Source organism: Jaculus jaculus, chromosome 15, assembly GCF_020740685.1.
Source record: "Jaculus jaculus isolate mJacJac1 chromosome 15, mJacJac1.mat.Y.cur, whole genome shotgun sequence".
NCBI classification, from domain to species: Eukaryota; Metazoa; Chordata; class Mammalia; order Rodentia; family Dipodidae; genus Jaculus; species Jaculus jaculus.
The window spans coordinates 25047448-25072863 of NC_059116.1; the positions used below are offsets into that span (position 1 = coordinate 25047448).

The following is a 25416-nucleotide window of genomic DNA, read 5'->3' on the forward strand; positions in this document are numbered from 1 at the left end:
AAGGAAGTCCCTGATGCCCCAAAAACATTACAGGCCATTCCGAGGCCCTTGGTTTCCCACCAGGAAGAGAGGGTAAGACCCTATTGCTGAAGACTCCACATACTTGGGCTGCAAGGCCACTGAGAAATCCTGCTGTAGCTGAGCTGAAAACTTCTTCCATGTAGACCAGCTGACAGAAAGCTGGAAAAGCAATGCTGCATGCAGTTCAATGGGAGAAAGAGAAATCCCCAGCAAAGATGCTCAACAGTGGACACTGCAAGCCTTATATTTGGCCAACTAGGCCAAATGAGCCAATGGGTGCAATAGTGGCACATCTGTTATGGGGGAAACCAATTGCCTCTAATTGGACTGGAGGCCTGCTCCATGGGAGGAAATATACCCCTGATACTGAAAACCTACAACAGGGTAGTCATGAGCCCTAGGCGTGTTAACATCTGCTGCTTTCTGGCTAAATCCTAGTAAGAGGCTGATGAGTCAAGAACAGAAAGATAGACTGTCCAGAGTGACTGACGGAAATATCAGATGTGAGATCAGAAAGCTGACTGCTCCTCTGGTCTGGGTAAAAGGACAGAGGGGTATAGGGTACTGAAAGGACCAAACTTGGTCACAAGGATGTTCTCTACTGCTGAGATAAATGGCTCAGCCTGTAACCATGCTCCAAAGAGGAGAAATACTAACCCCAAGAGTGTTCCCTTCAAGAAAAGCAGGCCAGGGCTGGACAAATGGCTTAGTGGTTCAGCCACCTGCCTACAAAACAAAAGGACACCGGTTCAAATCCCCAGGACCCACGTAAGCCAGATGCACAAGGTGGCACATGTGTCTGGAGTTCATATGCAGCAGCTGGAGGCCTTGGTGCCCCCATTTTCCTTCTCTCTAACTGCCTCTTTGTCTCTCTCTTTCAAAAATAAAGAAATAAGAAAAGCTTAAAAACAAAATAAAACTAAAGCAGGTCAAATACAATAGGGCAGGTAGGCAGCCACCTGCCACTGTAGTCTAATGACTTAAATGGACTTAAAAGTGAACCAGAGAAAGTGTGTCTGGGCCCCATGTTATCTCAGGCACAAAAGGGAGAAATGTTGCTCAATTTCCTCACTGGTAAGAAGTTCAAGATGAATTCAGTGACTCCTGATTTTGACACAGCTTTAACTTTTAAAACTATTTTTATGTATTTGAGAGAAAGAGATGGGGGCAGGCAGAGTGTGTGAATATGCAAGTCCCAGGGCTCCTAACCACTGCAAATGAACTGTGTGTGTGTGTGCCACTGTGTGGCTGACTTTATGTGGGTACTGAGGAATCAAAACCAGACCATCAGGCTTTGCAAGCAAGCACCTTTAACTGCTGAACCATCTCTCCAGATGAATGTGGCTTTAAATTTTATTGTAAACCCAGAGAAACTTCCATAATTCAGATCAAGCCATGTACAAACAAATACCTGTGTGTGCACACAGACATAGAACATGTTCAAAGTTCTGTCTAGATATTTTTGGATTACACATTTCTTATACTACAAGATGGAAGTTAGTTTACTGTGTGAGCATTGGTATATTTGTATAAACACAGATTCTACAACTATAGTTCTCAAATGTAAAACAAACAATTTTATCCCACAGAATTTCAAGATTTGGCAAAAGACTTGGGGCATTCACTTGCAGAGCTGACCTCACCGCTTGTGCAGAAGATACATGACTCATCTTACCGAGCACACTGCTTGCGTCAGATGTTTGCACCCCTGGCGATAAATATTCTGGGTAGCATCAGGCCTTCAAAATAAATATTAAATTATCAAGACAAAAGGGAAAGAGGTAAGTGAAAACTTAGTCTTTCAAGCTTAATATACTGAAATTTCCCAAGTATTAGGTTCAAAGTACTTACTGTTTTCTATACCATGAAAGGACTCCATGTTCCAACACTACCCAGTATAACCTCCAGCCAAAAAACCTTGAACTCTAAAGAGAAAATGGATTATTTTCATGCTGATGCATCTAGAGTCAAGTATCTGACTGACACATAGTAAGCTCGCACAGCTCTTTGCATCTTTCACCTAGACAGCAGTACTGAGCATGAGTAAGTGACCAGACATGAACTCCCACCCAGTGCAGTTGTGAAAACACCCCTAAGACAGGCAGACTAGAGCAGAAGCATCATCAAATGGGCAGTGAGTGAGGGGCACAGCTACGGGTCACATGGGCAGTGAGTGAGGGGCACAGCTACGGGTCACGTGGGCAGTGAGTGAGGGGCACAGCTACGGGTCACATGGGCAGTGAGTGAGGGGCACAGCTACGGGTCACATGAGCAGTGAGTGAGGAGCACAGCTACGGGTCACATGGGCAGTGAGTGAGGGGCACAGCTACGGGTCACATGAGCAGTGAGTGAGGAGCACAGCTACGGGTCACATGGGCAGTGAGTGAGGGGCACAGCTACGGGTCACATGAGCAGTGAGTGAGGAGCACAGCTACGGGTCACATGAGCAGTGAGTGAGGAGCACAGCTACGGGTCACATGAGCAGTGAGTGAGGGGCACAGCTACGGGTCACATGAGCAGTGAGTGAGGAGCACAGCTACGGGTCACATGAGCAGTGAGTGAGGAGCACAGCTACGGGTCACGTGGGCAGTGAGTGAGGAGCACAGCTACGGGTCACGTGAGCAGTGAGTGAGGAGCACAGCTACGGGTCACATGGGCAGTGAGTGAGGGGCACAGCTACGGGTCACATGGGCAGTGAGTGAGGGGCACAGCTACGGGTCACATGGGCAGTGAGTGAGGGGCACAGCTACGGGTCACATGAGCAGTCAGTGAGGGGCACAGCTACGGGTCACGTGAGCAGTGAGTGAGGAGCACAGCTACGGGTCACATGAGCAGTCAGTGAGGAGCATGGGTAATGGGTCACATGAGCAGTGAGTGAGGAGCATGGGTAATGGGTCACACAATCATGTCAATGATGAGCACAGATTATGGGTCACATGACCAGGTTGGTGAGGAGCACAGGTTATGAGTCACATGACCAGTTCAATGATGAGCATGGGCCATGGATCTGAGAGTAATGTTCAGGAGTATTTAAAGAAAACAAGCAGTTCTAGGCTGCAAACAATTTCTACAAAGGCATGAATGAATGTCTAAAAGGAAATACTTGTCCTAAATTCATTTTATTCAATATACAAACATACAAATTTCACTGATGGATCACTTATAAACGTAAAGGAACATTTGTGCTCTAACAGGGTTGATTCTAAAATGTAACTGAATTTTAAAGAATGTCAAAACGTTCAGAACGGGGAGTTGGGCCCTCTGTGACAATTCACATACCATTATTTTATGTGTGATGCTTGTGTGTGCGTGAGGTACATGAACGCATGCATACAAGTGGAGGCCAGAGACAACCCCTAGTGCCATCTTCAGGAAAGCCACCCACCTCCTTGGAGACAGGGTCTCTCACTGGCCTGGAGATCACCAATTAAGCTGGCCAGCAAACTCCAGGGATCTGTCTGTCTTTGCTCCTCAGTGCTGGGACTACAGACACACTGCCAAGCCAAGCACTCACGTGTGCACTGGGAATCAAACTTAGTACTTCGTGCATGTGAGGCAAGCAGTTTACCAACTTAAATTCCTCACCAGCCCCTTCAAATATTTTCTACTCACTTTAATGTTTGCTTAAATAATTATATGACCCGGATATAGTGGCACATGCCTTTAATCCCACCACTCAGGAGGCAGAGGTAGGAGGATCTCTGTGAGTTCAAGGCCATCCTAAGACTACACAGTGAATTCCAGGTCAGCTTGGGCCAGAGCAAGACCCTACCTTGAAAAACCAAAAGAAAAAAAAATATTATATAATTTAGTGAGAAAAATGTATTTTTTGCCATTCCAATCTATAAAATCTTGCAGTAACTTTCAACTATAAAAGAATAAGCACAAGCATGATCTATACAGTGGGAAGCAGCCCCTTGAAGCCCTGGAGTATAAAAACAGTTTACATTTTAAGATCCAAGATTGATCAAATCACATACATAGGATGGGCTATGTCCCAATAAACCCCTCGAGTTTATAAAAGACATTTAAGATGGGCATAACGGTCCATGTCCTTAGTTGCAACACTAGGGAGGCTGAAGTAGAAGGACTGCTGTGAGTTCAAGGCCTGCTTGGAGCTACTGAGTGAGTTCCAGGTCAGCCTGGACTAGAGTGAGACTCTACATTAAAAAAAAAAAAAAAATTATGGGCTGGAGAGATGGCGTAGTGATTAAGCACTTGCCTGTGAAGCCTAAGGACTCCGGTTCAAGGCTCAATTCCCCAGGACCCACATTAGCCAGATGCACAAGGGGGCACACGCGTTTGGAGTTCGTTTGCAGTGGCTGGAGGCCCTGGCGCACTCGTTCTCTCTCCCTCTCTCTCTCTCTCTGCCTCTTTCCCTCTTTGTCTGTCTAAAATAAATAAATAAACAAAATTTTTAAAAATTAAAATTAAAAAATTAAGATATTTAAGGGTTGGGGGTGTAGTTCAGTGGTAGAGAGCGTGTCTAAACTGAACAAGGCCCTAGATTCAATTCCTAGCACTGCTTAAATAACAAATATAAAAGCAATATATAATACAATTGACTTCTGTCTAGCATTGTAACTTAGGGTAGCCTGCCATAAGTCTGCTCAGAACCCTGACATTGTATTCTACAACTGGGACAGATTATCTAACAAAAATCCCATTTCTTAGTAAAGTATCCTATGTACACACATGGAATGGACATTCTGCAATCATAATAAGATACTAAGACACAAAGCAGGCCGAAACTGTAACTGAGCAGTACAGAGCTTGCCCAGCATGAACAAAACACACGGTGCAGAATATGCCGGAAGCACACGCCCTATAGTCTTGATTACATCCCCTACAGGTGGCATGGGAGGCTGGGTACTAGGGCTCCCACCACGGCCCAGCAGGACAGAGAGCACTGCAGCACAAGTCACTAGCCAGGAGAAGATGTAAGTTCAAAACTGAAGCATGGTTTCTACTGAATGCTTATCTTTTTTTGTTTGTTTGCATTCTTGCTTTTTGAAGTAGGGTCTCACTCTCTAGCCCAGGCTGACCTGAAAGTCACTATGTAATCTCAAAGTGGCCTCAGATTCACAGCAATCCACCTAACTCTGCCTCCTGAGTGCTGGGATTAAAGGCATGTGTCACCACACGCAGCTTCTGAATGCCTATCTTTTTCATACCATTAAGAAATCAAAAAAATCATAAATCAAAACACTCTACATCAGGTGGCAGCTGTATGTCTAATATGATGGAAATAAAAAATTAACAGCAACACACCAACTGAGAATTCTTTTCAGTTTTAAAAATTAAAACCATCACAGTAGTTGAAAATAAGGGGAGTTCAGTAGAAGGAAGACAAAGAAGGGGGGCAAAAGAAGGTAAGAGAGCATCATGATCAAGACACAGTATATACACACAGAACAATTGTCAGTAAAAACGCATTAATAAAATCATCACAGCCTACCTTCCAGAGGGGGCCTTCATAGCGTTTCAGGGCTTTGTAGATGACCTATTTGGAAAACATGTAGCTTTAAAAATGCATCTCAATACTTCAGGAATTCATTTGTTTTCCTAAAATATACTGTATAAATTTAGTTCATTAGTACATACCTTATTACCAACAAGAACATGTTTCATTTCAGCACCTTGAGCAAGGTCAAAAGGTCTCTGATCTATGTAAAACACAAGGAAAAAAGTCATCATGAGCTCAATTGTATAAAAAAGTTATATGCAGGGCTGGACAGATGGCTCAGTGGTAAAGACACTTGTCTGTGAAGCCTAACAACCCAGGTTTGACTCCCCAGTACCCATGTACAAGATGGCCCATGTGCCTGGAGTTCATCTGCAGTGGCTAGAGGTTCTGGAGTGCCCATTCTCTCTCTCCCCCTTCTCTCTGTACCTCTTTATCTCTCTCTCTCTCTCTCTCTCACAAATAAGTAAATAAATAAATATTTTCATTGATATGTATATCAAATGTACCATACAATACTCCTTCATTCTTCCATGGACTCTTTTTTTCCTCCCCTCAAAGAAAACTGCTTAGTAGAAGTTGCCATGGAATTTTTTAGGCCTCCTTTTTGGTAGCTTTAAAATCAGAAAATCATATTAGCCTTAGAACACCGTGTACAGATGCTGTGACCTTTCAAGCTTTCTGGCCTTAAAGCATTGTATGAGATTTCTATATTTGTTCTTGACTGTCATTATAAACTTAACAACTTAAAATAATACAGATTATTTTATAGTCACTTTAATTGTTCAAACCTCATATAAACTCATTAGCTTATAGCTATTCTTTAACTCTCTTATACATTCCAAGCATCTGGTGTGTATTGGTAAGCTTTTGTCTACTTTTTGCTTTATGTCTGCTATGTATCAATCATTATTTTAGCCAGTAAAGATTCAGCAGTGACCACCACAAAAAAATAATAATTTGAGGGAAGAGAATAAATTCATAATAGAAGAGACATAGCAAACATAAACCATGGCATGCCAAGATATTTACATATTTTAATGAAATATCTGAAAAATGATAACCTAGATATCACTCAGACTGGACTTTGTAGGACTGATCTAGGAAGATCTCTGAAGAAGGGATGGTACATGGTCACTTTGAAAATAAGGAACTAACCCTGTCAAAAATATAGGGGAGCCAGGTGTGGTGGTGCACACCTTTAATCCGAGCACTTGGGAGGCAGAGGTAGGAGGATCACCATGAGTTCAAGGCCACCTTGAGACTACATAGTGAATTCTAGGTCAGCCTGCACTAGAGTGAAACCCTATCTTGGAAAACCAAAAAAAAAAAAAAAAATCTATCCATACACACACACACACACACACACACACACACACACACACAGTGCATTCAGAGGGAACAGTGAATAACAAGGTCCTGAAGTATGAACAAGATAGTACGCAAGTAATTCCAAGAAGGCCACACTGAAGATGGCCTGCAAAGCCAGATGTTTGTGAGCTAGTATAGAGTCTGGGATCTTGGCTCTGTTTTGTTTTCCTAAAAATGTTAGATGGATGCTAAGGAGAAAGCCAGCCTTGCAAGCATGATGCCTAAGTCTGATCCCCAGAATCTAAAAAAAAAAAAAACACTGGTGTGGTGGTGTACCCCATTGCTGTGTGAGGCAGAGACAGGCGGATTCCTGGGCTCAATGGCAGCCTACTCCAAAAAGGTTGTTGGTGCCTGAGGAATGATACCCAAGGTTATCCTCTGGCCTCCACACGCATGAGCACACCCATAGGTACCAACATACTTATTGCATGTATACCTATACGCACATAAACAAGCAAACACATATACAATAGGCATATATAATAAACAAACATGAAAAACACCTGCAGGGTTTTAAGTCAAACAGTAAGATGACATGTGTAAGACTGTCAAAGTATTTATAAATATGTAAGTGGGAAAAAGTAAAACATCAACTATTTGATGACTTTGAGAAAATAATACAATATTAACTGTCGGTGCTATAGTGCTTCTGTTTGTTACCAGTTCTACTGCAACACAAGCTCATACCCCTGACAATTCACTAATTAAAGTGCACAAGTAAATAGTTTTTACTATGCTCACACTGTCCTACAGATATCACAAGTTTATTTATTTATTTATTTTGGTTTTCCGAGGTAGGGTCTCACTCTAGCCCAGGCTCAGCTGAAATTCACTATATAGTCTCGGGGTGGCCTCAAACTCACAGCGATCCCCCTACCTCTGCCTCACACCATGCCTGGCTCAGGAGGTTATTTTTAAGGAGTCTTCTTTTTAGTAATCTACTGAGATCTTTACAGAAGGAATGGCGCTGTTTGTAAGTGCTTCAAAACAAGCCAGAGTGGGGCGAGATGAGAGGAACGCAGCCATTACTGATGACTCCTGGAGGGGAGGAGGAGCACATCAGTTACCTATCCCATTGGTTTCAGCTTTGGAAATTTCCATCATAATAAGCACCCTTGGCTTGTAAGTGTGGACAAAGGAAAGCAGACTGCTTGGACCAGAGGAGCAGCAAGTATGCAGACGTTGCTGGTGGCTTACACAGTAGCCTCAGAACACTTTATGCAGGGGCAGGGACAAGAGATGGCTCAGAAGTCAAAGACGTGTGATTGCAAAGCCTGAAGGCCTGCTTTAATTCCCCAGTATCCATGTAAGTCCAGATGTACAGGGTGGGCATGTATCTGGAGTTCATTTGCAGTGGCAAGAGGCCCTGGTGTACCCATTCATCCCCCTTCCCTCTCAACTTGCAAATAAGTAAATAACTATTAAATAATATTTGTAGAATGGGCAGAAGTGCATAGGCTTGAGATTTATTCTGGAGGCAGATTTATACAAGTGCTGATGTGTAAGGCTAAGGCGGGTGATCTATTACCTTAGTGTAGAAAATGTCTTTCTAAACATTCACTAAGAAATTAGTAATATTTAAATTTCCTACCCAGCATCCAGACAGAAAAAGGTCTGCCAATTCTGTGTTATGCTCATTCTATTTATAGTGCACTTTTGAGAAATTATTCCTTTAAGGAGAAGGAAACATAATAATATAATTTCTTTCACAGAATTCTGCCCTAATAACAAAAATAAATTCTGAATTCCTGCCAACAAGATGAAATCTCAGAACAGAGCCTCATTTGGGGATTCGATGTCTACTGTGGCACACGCACAGTAAGAATTCAATAAAATGCATTTAGAACTACCTGAAAGCCTCCCTACCTACATGAGCTCTACAGCCAATAACATCAAGAAAAAAAAAGTATGTTTCTTATGAACTATTACAGAATAAAGTTAAAAAAGAGGAATAATGAGATATATGAACCTGTGCAAGACACACATTTTTTTCCTTAGTGGAAAAGCTCAAAAAAAAAAAAAAACAGCATTTCTCTTCAGGCATGGTGGTGGGAGGCCAAGGTAGAAGAATCACTATGAGTTCGAAGCCAGCCTGAGACTACATAGTGCATTCCAGGTCAGCCTGGGCTGGAGTGAGACCCTACCTCAAGACACAAACAAAACAAAAACCGAACAAACAAACAAACAAACAAAAAAAAAACCCAGCATTTCTCTTCAAATTAATTTGCTGAGGTTGCCATTTCAATTAATGACCAAAGTATTTTTATCAGAAACTTACAAAAATTTACTTCAAGTACCATGTGTAAGATTATGCAGATAAGAACATCAAAAAGAGTAGCTGTGGGGACTCTGACATTGAAACAATCACTGAAAGAGCAATATTGACAAAAGAAGACAGATGGGGGCAAGAAAAGAAGAATTCTTAAATGCACTAGAAAGGCATGCAAAACAGTGGGTAAGATAAGAACAGTCATAAAAGGTGTGGAGTAGTCATCAATTTGGGACTCATATCACCTTTCCTGTTCAAAACCTTCCACGGAAGCTCAGGAAGGCCAGGCCCCTCAGCCTCCTCCAAGAGCACCTTCCTCTCCCAACACTAGGCAGCTACCCGCGGTGCTCCATCTGCTAGCTTCCCATGAACACCTTCTGACCGCCCAACACCCTGGATTCTGGTCTCAATCAAAACAGATCTGTGCAAAGCCCCTGTGGACAGCCCTATCCCCCACGCCATTCTTTCTAGGGCATCAGCCTCCACCCATTACTGTCACTGTCTGCCAGTTTCATCCTATGCTACTTCTGCTTTTCTGCACCTCACTGCCTGACAGTATATATGTACTGATATTGTGCCTATACCCTACCACCAAAATAGATGAACTCCAAAAGAACTAGGCACGGTGGTTATATGACCCTAGTACCAACTATTTAGGAGAAGGAAGCAGGAAGATGATTTGGGTCCATCCTGGGTAATACAGCATGACCTCAACTCAAAACAGAGAGAGGGAGCTGGGGAGATGGCTCAGGAGGTAAAGTGCTGGCCAGACAGGCCTGAGGCGTGTCCCCAAGTAAATGCTGGGTCCACTTGGCAACTTTCTGTAATCCCACAGCACTGAAGGTGGAGAAAGGTAAGCTCCAGAGAAAATAGCCAGCCAGAGTGGCAAAATCATTGTGCTTTGGTTTCAAGAAAGAGGCTCTGCCTCAGTAAAACAAAAGAAGGAAGACAGGTGATATCAACCTCTGGCCATCACACACATCCACATACACCACATACCTAAGCAAAAATAGAGTGGAGGTTGGGCTAGAGAGATGGATTAGTGGTTAAGGCACACTTGACTGTGAAGCCTAAGAACCCAGGTTCAGTTCCCCAGTACACAAGTAAGCTAGATGTACAAGGTGGCACATGCATCTGTAGTTTGTTTGCAGTGGCTAGAGGCCCTGGCATGCCCATTCTCTCTCTCTTAAATAAAACATTTTTTAAAAAGGGGTAAAAAAAATAAAATAAAATAAAAAGGGGTGGAGGAGCCAGGTATGGTGGCATACACCTTTAATCCCAGCACTCGGGAGACAGAGGTAGGAGGAGGGGGGGTGGAGGAAGAGATGGCGGGTAGGAGTGGGGAAGAGAAGGAGCAGCCACAACCACAGCTTTCTCTTTCCTAATTCTATCCTATTTGATTCCTAACAACAGTTCCTGCCTTGAAATATCGTGAGGTCCCTCTTTGTGGTGCTGGGGATAGAAACCTGGGTATTGTGTATGTTAGTCAAGCACCCTTAATCACTGAGCTACACCACCACCAGCTCAACTTCATCAACACACAGCCTTTTGTTTTGCACAGAATCTTGAGCTGGTATCTATTATCTAAAATGTTCACAAAAATCGGTATTATGGGGAGTGAGCAGGTCAGAGCTCCTGATTCCTTTCTGATCTCCCAGTTCTCTGGTCCGGGTACCCCTGCTGTTGGCTGGGGGTGGCCTGCTCCCTACATGTGTGCTGCAGAAGCAGGCCTTCTACTCTGACTTCCTGACTAACTGGCCCCTGGATCCCTAGATCCCTGCTCCCCTGAGCCAGAGGGTATGTGGGCCACTGTGGAAGCTAGCCTCTTACCTCTAGCTTCCCAGCTTCCTGGCTCCTGGTTCCACCACCAAAGGTTCTCTTGTGCTGAAGAGTGCATGTAAGTGAAATGAGTAGGCCAGAGCTCCCAGTTCCCCATCCCCCAATTACCCAGGTACCTTTGATGTACCTGCAACCTCCACAATCTCTAAATCTGCAGTTATAATCCCCTCCTACAACAATCTGGTTTATATTTAAAACAGAATACTCACTGAAGATCCTAAATGGACAAATATTTGCTTCCTCCTCAATAAAATGAGACTTTTCCCTGAGATGAGTGGACCACAAAGCAAAAAAACAAACAATGAAGTCCAGGAAACTGATATCTCCCCACCAAAGATGCCTAGTTCCACAATGAAAGCCTCCAATGAAATCATAGAGAAAACAACAGAAATTGAATCCCAAATTGAAAACACAATAAGCTATGTGACCTGGATCAAAAGAATTGCTGAACTGAAAGGAAATGATCAAAAACCCAACAATCACATAAATGAAATTGAACAGAATCATCTCTTAGAGTGCTCAGCTTTTGTCACTAGACTTAACTTAATTGAAGAAAACCAGAGAAGCCCCCCAAAAAGACATAAATGAACTGAAGATAAATCAACAAATAGAGAAACACAATAATCAGCTGATGAAGCTTAATGATTAAGTGCAAGAATTAATTCCAGAAAGCATAAAGAAAATCAGACCTTGAACTGAAATTATACCTCAAAAAAAAAAAGACATGGACATGATGCAAAATAACATAATAGGAAACAAAAATCAAATACAGCTTTTAAAAGCCTCTCTAGAATCCCTCACTGACAGAAGCACTCATATGGAGAACACACCTCTGAGCTGGAAGAAGACAAGACAGAAGAAATTAACTGGCAGTCCAAAAATATTGCTAAGCTAAAAAAATCATGCTAACAGAATACAAGGTAACTGTGGGATATCCTAAAATGACCAAACATCCAGATCATAGATATACCAGAAGGTAAAGAAATCCAGGCCAGAGGCATAGAGAACATATTCAACAAAATCACTGAAGAAAAATTTCCCAGTCTCTCAAAAGAGAGGCCCATACAGATCAGACACAAGAAGCTCACATAACACCAAACAGACAAGAACAAAGAACTCTCCAAAGCACATCACATCACAGTAAAAACTCTTAACAATAAAACAAAAAGAAGGTGCTAAAAGCAGCAAGAGAGAAACAACTCACTACATACATACAAAGGCAATCCCATCAGAATTACCTCAGATTTCTCAATTGAAACCCTGAAAGCCAAACAGGCCTAGAATGGAACACTCCAAAGTCTAAAAAGCTATGGCTTCCAACCCAAGCTACTGTACCCAGTTAAAGTATTGCTCATAATAGATGGTGAAAGGAAAACTTTCTATGAACAAAAAAAGTCAACTCAATGATTATATGAACAAAAGCCAATCCTACAGAGAATACTTCAGGGAATACTTCACACAGAAGAGTCAATCAATCAATCTCAAGAGCCAACAAGAAGGTCATAATAACAAAACTAGAGCAGGCTCAAAAAAGTACAAAGCCCAAGAAAGAAACAAAGCCCATAAAGCACCTCACCATGGCAGGGATCAAATCAAACCTCCCCACTGTAACCTTAAATATTAATGGTCTTAACTCACCCATTAAAAGATACAAGTTAACAGGGTGGATCAGAAAAATGCACCCTTCTATTTGCTGTCTTCAAGAAACACACTTTGCCACTAAAGTCAGACATTTCTTCAGGGTGAAAGGATAGAAAATGATAGTCTAAGCAAATGGAAATAAAAAAACAGATGATAAACTTGACTTCAAACCAAAAATAATCAAAAAGGCAAACAAGGCTACTTCTTACCCATCAATGGAACAATCCAATATGAGGAAGTGACAATCATAAATCTATATGCACCAAACACAGGCGCACCATAACGCATAACTCACAACCCCATGGGGAATACCAGCAACCCCACTAATGAGGGCCCCTGTGAAATGGGAGCAGGGAGGAGGGAAAAGAGGGTACCAACACACGATATATCCATAAAAAGTATGTTCTTAATAATAAAAAATAAGTATATAAATATATATTTTTTTAAAAAATATGTATTATGGGGCTGGAGAGATGGCTTAGCAGTTAAGCGCTTGCCTATGAAGCCTAAGACCCTGGTTTGAGGCTCTTTTCCCCAGGACCCACATTAGCCAGATGATGCACAAGGGGGCACAAGCAATGGAGTTTGTTTGCAATGGCTGGAGGCCCTGGCTCGCCCATTCTCTCTCTCTCTCTCTCTCTCTCTCTCTCTCTCTCTCTCTCTCTGCCTCTTTCTCTCTGTCTGTCGCTCTCAAATAAATAAATAAATAAATGTTTTTTAAAATCTATATTATGGTACTAGGGAGATAGCTGAGTGGCAATACATGGAATTACCATGTTTAAGGCCCTAGGTTCAATCCCTAGCACCAAAACCCAAGATGTTATGTTTTACCATGAAGCATAAACTAACACTTTTTAGATAACATTGTTATTCTCAATGCTCTAAAAGCAGGCATGAAAATAGGTAAGGACCTACAAAGTTGCAAATAGAGATTATAAATGAGCACAGCAAAAAAACTATTCAAGCCTTTGACAAATTGGCTAAGATATCAAGAACCATACTTTCTTCTAAAGTTATTGGTTTTATGGCTTTTTCTAAATACTTTAAGAATTTCTCTGCCTTAATTTCAAGGGAGGAAAGCAACCACAGTTCTTACGTACCAACTGGCAGGTAAAATCTGTCATGTACTATAATGGCTTCTGCTGCTCTACTGCTCTTAAAGCCCATTAGAAAACCTGTAAGGCCTTGGCTTTGTGGAGAGCACCTTCCCAGCACTTGGGAAGGAGGATGAGGTCCCAGGATTGTTTGAGTTTGAGGCCAGCCTGGGGTACAGAGTGAGTTCCAGGTCAGCCTGGGCTAGAATGAGACACTGTCTCAAGGAAAAAAAGAAAGAGACAGAGAGGGAGGGAAAACTTCTTCATACGGCTAGAGAGAGAACTCAATCAGTAAAGTGCTTGCCTTGCAAATTGGAGGACCTGAGTTTGATCCCAGAACTGACTTTAAAAATCCCAGCAGAAGGGACTACAGAGATTGCTCAGTGGTTAAGTACACTTCCTGCACTAGTGTAAGGGCCTTGTTCTCAAGTAGACAGATGTACTTTTTTTTTTTAAAGATGCAATAGGTATTTATTATACAATCAGTGTCTAGATATATGTCATTACACTTCCATTACATAGCTGCTCCTTAAGGACACATGGGGAAGGCACATCAGTCAGCTGGCCAGGCTGCCTTCAAACCCACTTCTAGGAAACATGTCAATTAAGTGTCTTTGATGGAATTATCTTTGACCTTAACATTTCTTTCCCAGTGTCACATCTACACCCATGTCACTGAGGTCTGCAGCACTGTCAGTACACACAAAGTAGACGTGAGTTCTATTCTGTGCCAGCACATACCCTTTATATGGCAGAAGCTTAAGTATCAGCTAAAAAGCAAGGAGCTTTTAAAATTAATTTTAAGTAAGCACACATGGCAACAGGTTTCATTATTGCATTTGGATAGTCGTTACATTTTGTTCTAATTTGTCCCTCTCTCCTTGCCCTCCCCTGTGCTTCCTAACACCTTCTGGCTGGCTCCCAAATACTCCCCTCTTCTGTTTCCTGGTACATGTCCATTACCCTCTTTACCTCCTTCCTTAAGACCTACCTCTTCCCTCTTGAGGCCCTTTCTAGTTCCACATATACACATATATATACACACACACACATATGTAACTTCAAATCTAGGCTCTGCATATGAGAAAATATGCAGTATTTGTCTGAGTCTGGTTTATTTTGCTTAACATAATAGTTCCATTTCCATCTATTTTCCTAAAGGCAGTAAATTTTGAAAATGTATGTGCTTTACCCAAAAGAGGTTTTATTTCTACAAGAAACAAGACCGGGAAATTATATGTAATAAAACTATAAGACTAGCTTCTACACACTACTTCCAGTCAGTTCCAATGCTCACAAAGGCCTCAAGTTATGACACAGCGGGTAAGTCCTCCCCCTCGGGCCTCTGACAACCTCCAGCCATGTTGCAAAATATTAAGGATGACATGAAATCTCTTATTAGCTTTCAAAGTCGTGAACTCCTTTATGTCAGCTTCCACTATGAAATAATGACCTTTAGTGTCCTTTGTTTCTTCATTAATAAACCTGTGGCAGAGATTTCTATTCTCAGAATTCATAGATGCTTTTGGTTGATGCATGATCTTGTATTTTCTAGCTACTGCCTTGTTGATTTCTTTAATAACATCATTAATTTGACAATAGGTTAAATGAGATTTCATGTATGCAGGCACACCATTGAACTCATCTATAGTTTTTTCTTTAATAATTCTTTGTTCTTTTGAAGGTTTCTTTGCTGGTACAGGTTCTTCAACTTTGACTGGTTCTTGAAGGTTAAGTTCTGATCCATTAATCAAGTTCTGGGTTGCTGCTACCTGAGGCAAATGGGAAGGAATGTTGTCTTTGAGATGTTCCACATCTTTGAAATCTTCTTCAAGAGATTCACAGAGCTCCTTCAATGAAGCATTGGTTTGTTCTTGATACTGGATTTCCAATTCAAATTCATTTAGAAGTTCATTTACTATAATGATTTCAGCTCCTATTTTACTTAATATATTCTTCAAGGCAGGTTCCTGTCCAAAATTTCTTAATGACAGAGTTTTCTTAATATTGCCAATCTTTTCATTAACGTGAGAACATAACTGTTCCAGATCTGAAGCCATCTTTTCAGTGTCTGCTGAGCGATGCTTGGCTGCGTCGGAGCCCGCGAGCACCGACACCCCAGCGAGCACCGACACCAGACCCCCAGCCTGCGGGACCGGAGCAAAGACCCCACCTGCGGCCACCCCGCTGGAAACGCGAGGAGGCGGAATTCAGCGGCGGAAGTGAAATAGACAGATGTCCTTTTAATAAACACGAATGAGGACTGGGATTCTATTCTCAGCACCATGACCCCACCAAAAAAGAGAGAAAAACAAATGAGCCTCCCTTTAGCCATTAAATTATTCCTCTGCTCTTAAGTAGACGGAGTTGGATGTAACTTCTTCATTTCTAACCTAATCTTAATGCCCTGTGGTGGTTTGAATGAAATATCCCCCATAGGCTTATGTGTTCTGAATAGTTGGTCCCAAACTGGTAGCAATTTGGGAAGGCTGGGTAGCTTCTGGGAGGTTGAGCTCTTGCCAGAGTAGGGGTGTTGCTTGAAGCAGGCCTTGGGGTGTTGTATCCCAAACCCCCTTTGCCAGTACTAGCTAGCTAATTTTTGCTGCTTCCTCCAAGGTATATGGCAAGATGTAATGTTTGGTTGTCTGCTCTTTCCCTGCCATGATGAAACTTCTTCTCAAAACTGTATGCTGAAAAAATAAACCTTTTTTTTGCTTCTGGTTGGATGTTTTTTCCTAGCAACAAAAAGGTAACTGTAACATCTGCTATCCTAGCTTTTGTCCAACTTCCCAAATAGAAAATGCTCTTAAACAAGACCATCATAAGAGGAGGAAAAGATCATGGCATTAAAATAAAAGAGAGACTGATTGAGATGGGGAGGGGATATGATGGAGAATGGAATTTCAAAGGGGAAAGTGGGGGGAGAAAGAGGGTATTACCATGGATATTTTTTATAATCATGGAAAATGTTAATAAAAATTGATTTAAAAAAAAAGAAGAGGGCTGGAGAGATGGCTTAGCAGTTAAGCGCTCGCCTGTGAAGCCTATGGACCCCGGTTCGAGGCTCGGTTCCCCAGGTCCCACGTTAGCCGGATGCACGAGGGGGCGCACGTGTCTGGAGTTCGTTTGCAGAGGCTGGAAGCCCTGGCATGCCCATTCCCTCTCTCTCCCTCTATCTGTCTTTCTCTCTGTGTCTGTCGCTCTCAAATAATTAAACAAAAACATTAAAAAAAAAAAAAGAAGAAAAGGAAAAAGAAATGACCCTAACACGAAGTCAATGAATTTCACAGCCTTTCCTCAATGCTCATCTTCTGTACTCAAAAGTCCATGTGACACCGATAACAAGCTGCCCCTTTACTGAGTGTTTCTTTGTTTTCTTGGCTCACAAAAAAATTGATTCTTCTCTCTATTCTCCTGAGTGTTTCCACTTCTCCATCCTACAACTTGTTTTATTCCAGAAACTTGTTTGATTCCAGAAAAAGAGCCTATTACCTTTAAGGGACACAGGGAAAGCCTCTCCTGGGAAGCCGAGTTGGAGCTAGCTCTGTAAGTGAAGCCACACTTGGCCAGACAGGCACGAAGGTGAGAAGAGCACAGGGAAGTGAGGGCGCGCGGTTGGCTAGAGAGGTGACTGACAGTGTGCCATGCTGTTTGACAGCACGTGCTAAACGCATGTAGCTCTTGGTTCTTGGAATGTGGCTAGTGCAAATTGACATGCATTGTAAGTATAAGATGCACACTAGATCTCAAAGACTTAGTACCCCAAAACTGATGTTAAATCTCTAGGATATATTTCACTGTTACATGTTGAAATATTATTTTAACTAAATCTTAGCCTTAAATAAAATATATCTAAATTAACTTACCTGTTTTTCACTTTAAAAAATATTTTGGGGGGCTTGGGAGATAGCTTAGCAGTGGAGGTGCTTGCCTGTGAAGCCTAAGGTCCCAGGTTTGTTTCCCCAGTGCCCACATAAGCCAGACGCACATGGTGGTTCAAGCATCTAGAGTTCATTTGCAATAGCTAGAGGCCCTAGTGCAACCCCCCCCCTTTCTCAAATGAAATAAAATAAATAAATAAAATAGTTTTAAAACTTTTATTTCTTTTCGGGGGGGAGGGGTGATATAAGTATGCCAAGGCCTTTGGCTGCTGCAAATAAACTGCAGATGCGTGAGCCACTACGTGCATCTGGCTTGACACGGGCACTGGGGGACTGAGCCCAGGCAGGCAGAATTTACACGCAAGCACCTTTCACTTCTGAGCCACCTCCCCAGCCCTATCTTTCACTTTTTTAAATGAAGCTACTGGAAAATTTGCAATTGCCTATGTGACTCCCATTATATGTGTATAGGACAGTGTAATATTCCAAAGGGTAAGAGCCACTCAAGGGCAGAAATGACACATTTTCTGTCTTTGGCCTGCTGCTACTGGTGTCAGTAAAGTTCAGGTCCCAGGTACTTCCCATCTAAGATCATTTCAGGGGGCCTGCTGGTCCCTCCCTATAGCCTTGGGCCTGTTACAACTTATCTTAGATACTATAAACATTAATTCTTCTAAGGTACCTCATTTTCCACTGCTCACTTACTGCTCTTCAAGGGTTCCTTTTTCCTCAAGGCAAAATAAAGTTCAAGATAGTCTGGCATTTCAAGGCTTTTCACTGAATGTTCTAACCTACATTTACTGGTTTATCCACCACTGCTTCCTTACATGCCCTTGGCCCTTGGACATGTGAAGCTGGGGCTGTCACCTTTTATCAGAATCATCTCTCTACCTAATGCCCTTTCCAGAGAGTTCCTGCTTATCAAAATATTGCTAAACAATGGTACTGTAGGGTTAGGGTTTTTGTCTGCTTTTTGCTTTTTGGTACTCTAGTTTACAAAAAATAAAAATAAGCCGGGTGTGGTGGCGCACGCCTTTAATCCCAGCACTCGGGAGGCAGAGGTAGGGGGATCGCCATGAGTTCAAGGCCACCCTGAGACTACAGAGTTAATTCCAGGACAGCCTGGACCAGAGTTAGACCCTACCTCGAAAAACAAAAATAAATAAATAAATAAATAAATAAATAAATAAATAAAAAGAAAAAGAAAAAGAAAAACTAAGCCAGGTGTGGTGGTATGCACCATAAGGCCCAGAATTGGGGAGATTGAGGTAGGAGAATGGTCATGGGTTCAAGGCCAGCCTGGGGCTACAGGGCTACTACTCTACCTGGGTGGGGAAAGAAAAAAAAGAAAAACTATGTAAGGAAAGGCTTTTCTTAAGAGATGCAAACTAAAGCACTTAGAGATTTAAAAAAACTTAACCCTCCTTGCAGTTAGAGTATACATCAAATACCTATTACAATTTCCAATTACCTCACTCCATTATAAGGTACCATGTGCTGTGACTACTGAAGATGCTAGGTAACCTATCAGTAGAGATTGATATTTCCATTCAGATAACAGTGAATACAACATCTGCAGAAGGACCGCTAAGAAATCTAAATCCAGGAAAGCAGCAAGAATTCAAAAAGCAATGCACGAAAGGCCCTAATGGGTTAGCTGGCTTTGAACACCCACAGCATCTGGGGAGCTTTTCTTCTGGTTCTCCAATTCTGTCTTTGATGCTGCCGTGCATGCATGGTTGGTTCTCATTTGTGGGTTCCATACTGAAAATTAGCCTATTGCTAAATATGTATGTAATCCTAAAGTCAAAACTTATGGCAATTTCTTGGTCATACACAGACATTCCCAATGGTTCCAAGCATATTCCACAAGCTGAGGAAGAATAAGATAAAACCCAGATAACTTGGTCTCATAATGCATAAGTGTTCCTACCGCAGCCTACTAGTACCTTTATGGGTGATTTCACTGTATAAAATAGGCCCTAAGAATAGTGACATATGGGGCAGTGTTGCTAAGTGCAAAGACTGTGACATGCCCTTACTGAGAAAATACAAATTGGAGAAACCTTACTCAGCATGAGTCCAGAATCTGCTGGCCATGACCTCATGCTAATGAATCAACAATGCATACTAAATAAGGCATTTTAAGTAATAACCCTCATAAAACAAAGTTTGAATTATCATTGGATGAAAACAGAAATGTAACTTTGTAGAAGCAATGGTTTGAAATTCACTAATGTGGTATTGGTAACTTTACAGAACATAGCTATGGTCTGAAGAGATGGCTCAATGAACTTAGAACATAACTATAGCAAGTAACAATCCACTGTACTGATCATTTCCTTAGGGGTAAGATAGAGTATTACAACACTAATGTCTCTACAATAGTGGAGCACTATTAGATAGTTGTCTTAATTGAAAATAAAATCAAAAAGTTTTTCCTTTGTGAATGCTTTTATTTCAAATTTAGAGGCCATACAGCTTAACAAAGTTTGGGCACTAGAAGTAATTTCATATAGCACTGACCTCATTCTAGAATATCAAAATTACCAACAGTGCCAGGTGTGATGGTGCACACCTTTAATCCCAGCACTCAGGAGGTGGAACTAGGAGGATTGCTATGAGTTCAAGGCCAGTCTGGGACTACATAGTGAATTCCAGGTCAGCTGGGCCTAGAGAGAGACCCTACCTCAAAACGTCAAAAAAAATAAATAAAATAAACAAAATTTTGCTAGGCATGGTGGCACAAGCCTTTAATCCTAGCACTTGGGAGGCTGAGGTAGGAGGATCAATGTGAGTTTGAGGCCACCCTGAAAGTACATAGTGAATTCCAGGTCACCCCGGGCTAGAGCTAGGCCATACCTCAAAGAAAAACCAGAAACAAGTTACCAACAGTGAGTGTTGTCAACATGCTTACCATTCTTGTTCTTCAGATTAGGGTTGGCTCCACTTCTTAGGAGCTTTAAGGCACACTGCTTATGGGCCCGGTAAGCCGCACAATGCAAGGGAGTGTTTCCTAACTGATCCGTACAGTTAACATCAGGGGGATTGGGCCTGCTGAGCTAACAAAGAAACACAGTGAGATTGCATGCCGAAGATAGACTTCCCCTCAGAGCACAAGCAGAGCCTGGGGAACAGCAACACTTGTGGGCAGTCAGACTACCCACTTCTTGCTCACTAAAACAGCCAACACGGTAACTCCCCTGCCTGTCCTTGGGTGCCACAAGATTTCAGACCTATCCCAGTCTCACAGGCCACTGATGACAGGTATCACACACCAATGCCACCCCATCTACCCCTGACTCTAAGGTCTCACTAAGGTTTGCGCACTCCTACCACTCTCACGGTTCACCTTCAGGAAATGCAAGGAGGCTCCCACCAACAGCCCCTGAGACATGTGGAAACCAGAGATTGTAAAAGCATAAATGTCAAAGTTCTACTAGACATGTTGTTCCCACCTTACTGCTTTAAAAATCTCTTTATATAGTCTTCTTTTCACAAAATTTAAAAACCGCTACAGGCTCTATACTTAGAAACCAGAGACACTTTTTCAAATGAGCTGAAAATACTTTAAAGCAAATGGCAATGCTACAGTCTTGCATTCAGAACAAATATAGAGTTTCATGTTTCATGAGACCAGGCAGAAAATGGACACTGGAAAGTAGGTCTCCTAGGAAGGAAAAACCAGTAGGCATGGCTTTCACAACTGTTCCAATGTGATTCCAAAGCACTGTCTTTCTGGGTACATTATTGTTCTGGAAGGACAGCCTTCCTTTTAGAAATTACTGATCATCAAAACTAGAAAAAGATCCTTCCTTTATATTACGTCTCAATTATAAATTGGCTTAATCTGAAAACAATTTTTTTGTTTTTGATTTTCAAGGTAGTGTCTTGCTGTAGCTCAGGCTGACCTTGAATTCACTATGTGGTGGTCTCAAACTCACAGTGATCCTCCTATCTCAGCCTTCTGAGTGCTGGGATGTGCTACCACACCTGGCTGAAAACCCTTTTTTAAAAAAAAAAATTTTTTTTGGTTTTTCAAGGTAGGGTTTCACTCTAGTCCAGGCTGACCTAGAATTCACTATGTAGTCTCAGGGTAGCCTCAAACCCACAGTGATCCTCCTACATCTGCCTCACGAATACTGGGATTAAAGGTGTGTGCCACCACACCCAGCTTGAAAAACCCTTTTTGAAGTTATTCTTAACTATTTGTCATGAAAATTTAAATTCTTACACATCAGGGTTTTGGGGAGGGGTTGAAGATACAAATTAGAAGTTCAGAAAAAAATACTGCCACTTGGGTGGAAAGATGATTTAATGGTTTAAGGCACTTGCCTACAAATCCAAAGAACCCAGGTTCAATTCTCCAGTACCCACATAAAGTTGGATGCACAAGGTGATGCATGTACCTGGAATTCATCTACAGGGGCTAGCGACCCTGGCACACCTATTCGCTATTTTCCTCTCTTTCTTCCTCTGTCTTTCCCAAATAAATAAATAAGAATATTTTTAAGTTAAAAAACAAAAACACTGCCACTTAAAATGAGACTTGCTTAAACTATTATCACGCTATAAACCTCTATTCTGTTCCTGTGATAATGGAGATTTCTGCTCCCACAGTTCACTACATTATGAACATTTAAGTGAAAACTTTCCTGAAGTGTGAAGCAGCAGCCCAGGTCTTACCAGAGCTGTCAGCTCGGCTGCTCTGCCTTCTCTCGCTGCTGCCAAAAGCAATTCCTCGAGCTTTCTTTGCTGAGTCCTTTCAACAGCTGCAAAATGAAAATGTGTATTACTCTACTGCTAGTCTTGGTCCCATGGCAAATCCATCACAAAGATGTATAAAGAATAAAGTGGTCACAGTAAGAAAAAAGAAAATGTTGTGAACTGTAACTAAAATGCTGTTAAATTTGTGAATTTTGTTGCTTTTCATTGCAGACAAATGCAATTTCCTTTAGGATTGGTGAAATTACATTTTCAATTCAGAGTACATTAGGACATTTATTCACCATGATACATATCATATATAAGTAAGGCATCTTTGCAAATCAAAATACTATTATGCATGTGTCTTGGAAAGGAAGAAAAATAGGGCTCACAGCTTCTAGAACAGTGTAAAGAGACAAGAAACAGGTCAATGTACAAATCTATACATATACAGATAAATACCAATTTGTTTATATATTTCTGCAAAAGAATATAAATGCATTATTTAACAACTATGATACTTAACAAATATGTGCCAACTGCTACACAAAACACTTAAAAATTTGAACACAGAGTATCTTCATAGCAATTCTGAGGCGATATTATTATTATCTTCATTTATAAAAGATGATGTAGGTATCAAGAGGTTATGGACCTTCATTAGCCAAGGTCACTCTGTAGAAGAGCTGGGATTTATTTTCCAAGCTCCTAGAAAGTCAAAACTTAAATCACAAACACTGGTTCTGAAGTCATATTTCAGGAAAACTGATAAAAGAATGAAATATATCAATAAGATTTCACTTTGGCTAAATTTAATTGCATTTTGCTTTACAAAAAAAGAAATTTCTGGGGACAGGGAAGATGGCTTAGCAGTTAAAGGTGCTTGTTAGCAAAGCCTGCCAGCGGGGGTTCAATTCCCCAGTACCCACATAAAGCCAGAAGCGCCAAGCGTCCAAGCCTGTGTGTAGAGTGCATCTGTAGCACAAGGGGCCCTGGTGTGCCCATACTTTCTCTCTTCCCCCTCAAATAAATAAGCAAAACTACTTATGGTAGCTTGGATATATATATATTAATAAAATGAAAGGTATATGCATAGTTTAAAAGTATATGGGAAGATGTGCATAGGTTATATACAAATATGACTCCATTTTACATAAGGGATCTGAGTCTTTGTGGAGTTTAGTACTCCAGAACCAATGCCCAAAAACTATAGGGAGAAGGGAATACTGTATTATAAAAAAAAAATAAAATAAAAATTCTTGTTCTTGAGAGGCATTATGAAATAGAGGTAAACTATGACAAAGTACTTTGTCATAGTTAAACAAAAAAATCAAAATAAATGTTATCAACTAACATATGAAAGGGTAAATCAAGTGCAAGTGAGATGGCACTCAACTGGTAATCCAAAAAAAAAGGGCAAAGTGCATGCAAATGTTTGTTGAATAATTCTTACAAGTTTCCTAGCCTGAAAAAGTTCCAAAATAAAGCCAAATGAGATGTACAACAAGCAGCTATTCCTTTCGAGCACCTGACTCTACCTTTCCCCAGAATATCACCTGTCATGGGAGCCCACTGCATTTCCAAAGGCAACTCACACTGTTATGACAATACACTGAGCCCAAAATAACGACATGGTTTTCAACCAACCAGGCCAGCGATTGGCTGTGTGCCGCCACAAATAAGATCATCACACTCTGAAATCACATCTCTTCAGCTATTTATGTATGGTTTTATTATGTCTACCTCAGTCTTTCTGAGGTAAAGCATTTCCTGTCTCTGTGCATTATCCTAAGGTCTGCTTTCTGGTCTATCTATTATTATGGTGGGCTGTTCTGTGCATTTCCTGTAGTCTGCAAGTAACAGCTTATGATCTATCCACAAATGGTATTATATCTGGCTAAGGTGATCTCATTAGGACCAAATCACTCAATTAAGTCCATTTTCTAGGCAAGGGCCACATAGCTGGCAAGTCACATTACCCCTAAAGTCAACTAAGCCCCTGTCTTTGCACAGCTTGGATTTTGGAAAAGCCTTAGAGCATGTCTTTACATTTCTCCTTATTAAATGTCAACTTGTCAGACTAACCTAACATTCCAATCTGTCAGGAAAAACCTTACTTCCAGGATCTCATCTTGATATATTAAGATGACAGGATCAAAATCCCACTGCCTCTTCTCTTCTTGGTTAGATCAAAGTGTGTTACAGAACAGAGACCTCATCCAATGTTCTACTAGTCCTAAAATCACAGGCTACAATGTCCAACAACAGCTGGTGTTGGTATAATTGTTTAATGAGGTAAGAAAGGGATTTTAAATGCTGGAACAAATTGAAACAGTGAAAGCAAAGTCTTAACCTGAAGGTGGAACAGTGATCACCAGAGACTGGGATGGGAGAAGGTGGGATGTGACCACAGCATACTGTCCAGATGTAGAAATCATCATATTGAATCCTGTTAGTAAGTGCAATATGTGTTAACAAAAATTTTTGGATAAAGTTGTTTGACAAGCAGAAATTATTTTGTAGCTACAGAACAAGCAAGAAGAGTTTAATTCAAGGACAAATGGAAAGCAAACAAAAGCAAAACTCTGGATTTCACATAGATAAAAATACTAAGTAACTAAAGTAAGACCCTCTAAGTACATAGTGATTTGTCCTTTTCTGAACTGCAGGGAAAAAGCAGCAGTGCTGTGAATTGCAACTTTAATTCAGAATCTTTTTTTGTAAAGCAGAAATTGAAGATCATATCTTTTCACATTAGAAAAATTATGTGAGCCATTTAGAGACTAAACTATGCCATAAGGGTTTCTAAATGTAAATATGGAATTGTTGTGGGGTTCTTTGTTTGTTTAATCTTAGAGATGTCTCCCAGTTACTGAAGACTCCTGTCTTCTTTAATACGATGTAATCTTTGATGTCCATAGCAATAAACCTGACACATGAAGAAATCACTGTTGCTTGTTAACTACAATGAAATCACCAGAGCTATCATATGATGCCTACATTATAGCTCAGAAAGCTGCTCTGTCTTGCATGTCTACAATTTTTGTTACTATGCCTTAGCAGTTTATTAGCCACATACCCTCATGTCTTTAATATTCTAAGTTTTTTCTTTTTCTTTTTTTTTTTTTT

General features: G+C 41.2%; 2 protein-coding genes across 3 annotated transcripts in view; both read right to left on the reverse strand.

The window, feature by feature from the left end:
- Positions 1-25416, reverse strand: part of Osbpl1a (oxysterol binding protein like 1A) — a 238528-nt gene that overhangs the window by 173866 nt on the left and 39246 nt on the right. For both annotated transcript variants that reach the window (XM_004654838.3, XM_045134619.1), the window contains 6 exons: positions 22267-22352; positions 20498-20642; positions 5626-5687; positions 5480-5524; positions 1873-1946; positions 1697-1760 (listed from right to left, as the gene is read on the reverse strand). In XM_004654838.3, the coding sequence (XP_004654895.2) occupies positions 1697-1760; positions 1873-1946; positions 5480-5524; positions 5626-5687; positions 20498-20642; positions 22267-22352 (476 nt within the window). The remainder of the gene's footprint in view (positions 1-1696; positions 1761-1872; positions 1947-5479; positions 5525-5625; positions 5688-20497; positions 20643-22266; positions 22353-25416) is intronic.
- On the reverse strand, positions 15004-15759 carry LOC101594067 (spindle and kinetochore-associated protein 1-like). Its single transcript, XM_045134624.1, has one exon. It carries the CDS (start codon positions 15757-15759, stop codon positions 15004-15006), a length of 756 nt encoding a protein of 251 aa, XP_044990559.1.

What these genes read in the sequence shown, in the direction of transcription:
- LOC101594067 (XM_045134624.1), bottom strand. Translation starts at nt 15,759, where the DNA reads ATGGCTTCAGATCTGGAACAGTTATGTTCTCACGTTAATGAAAAGATT.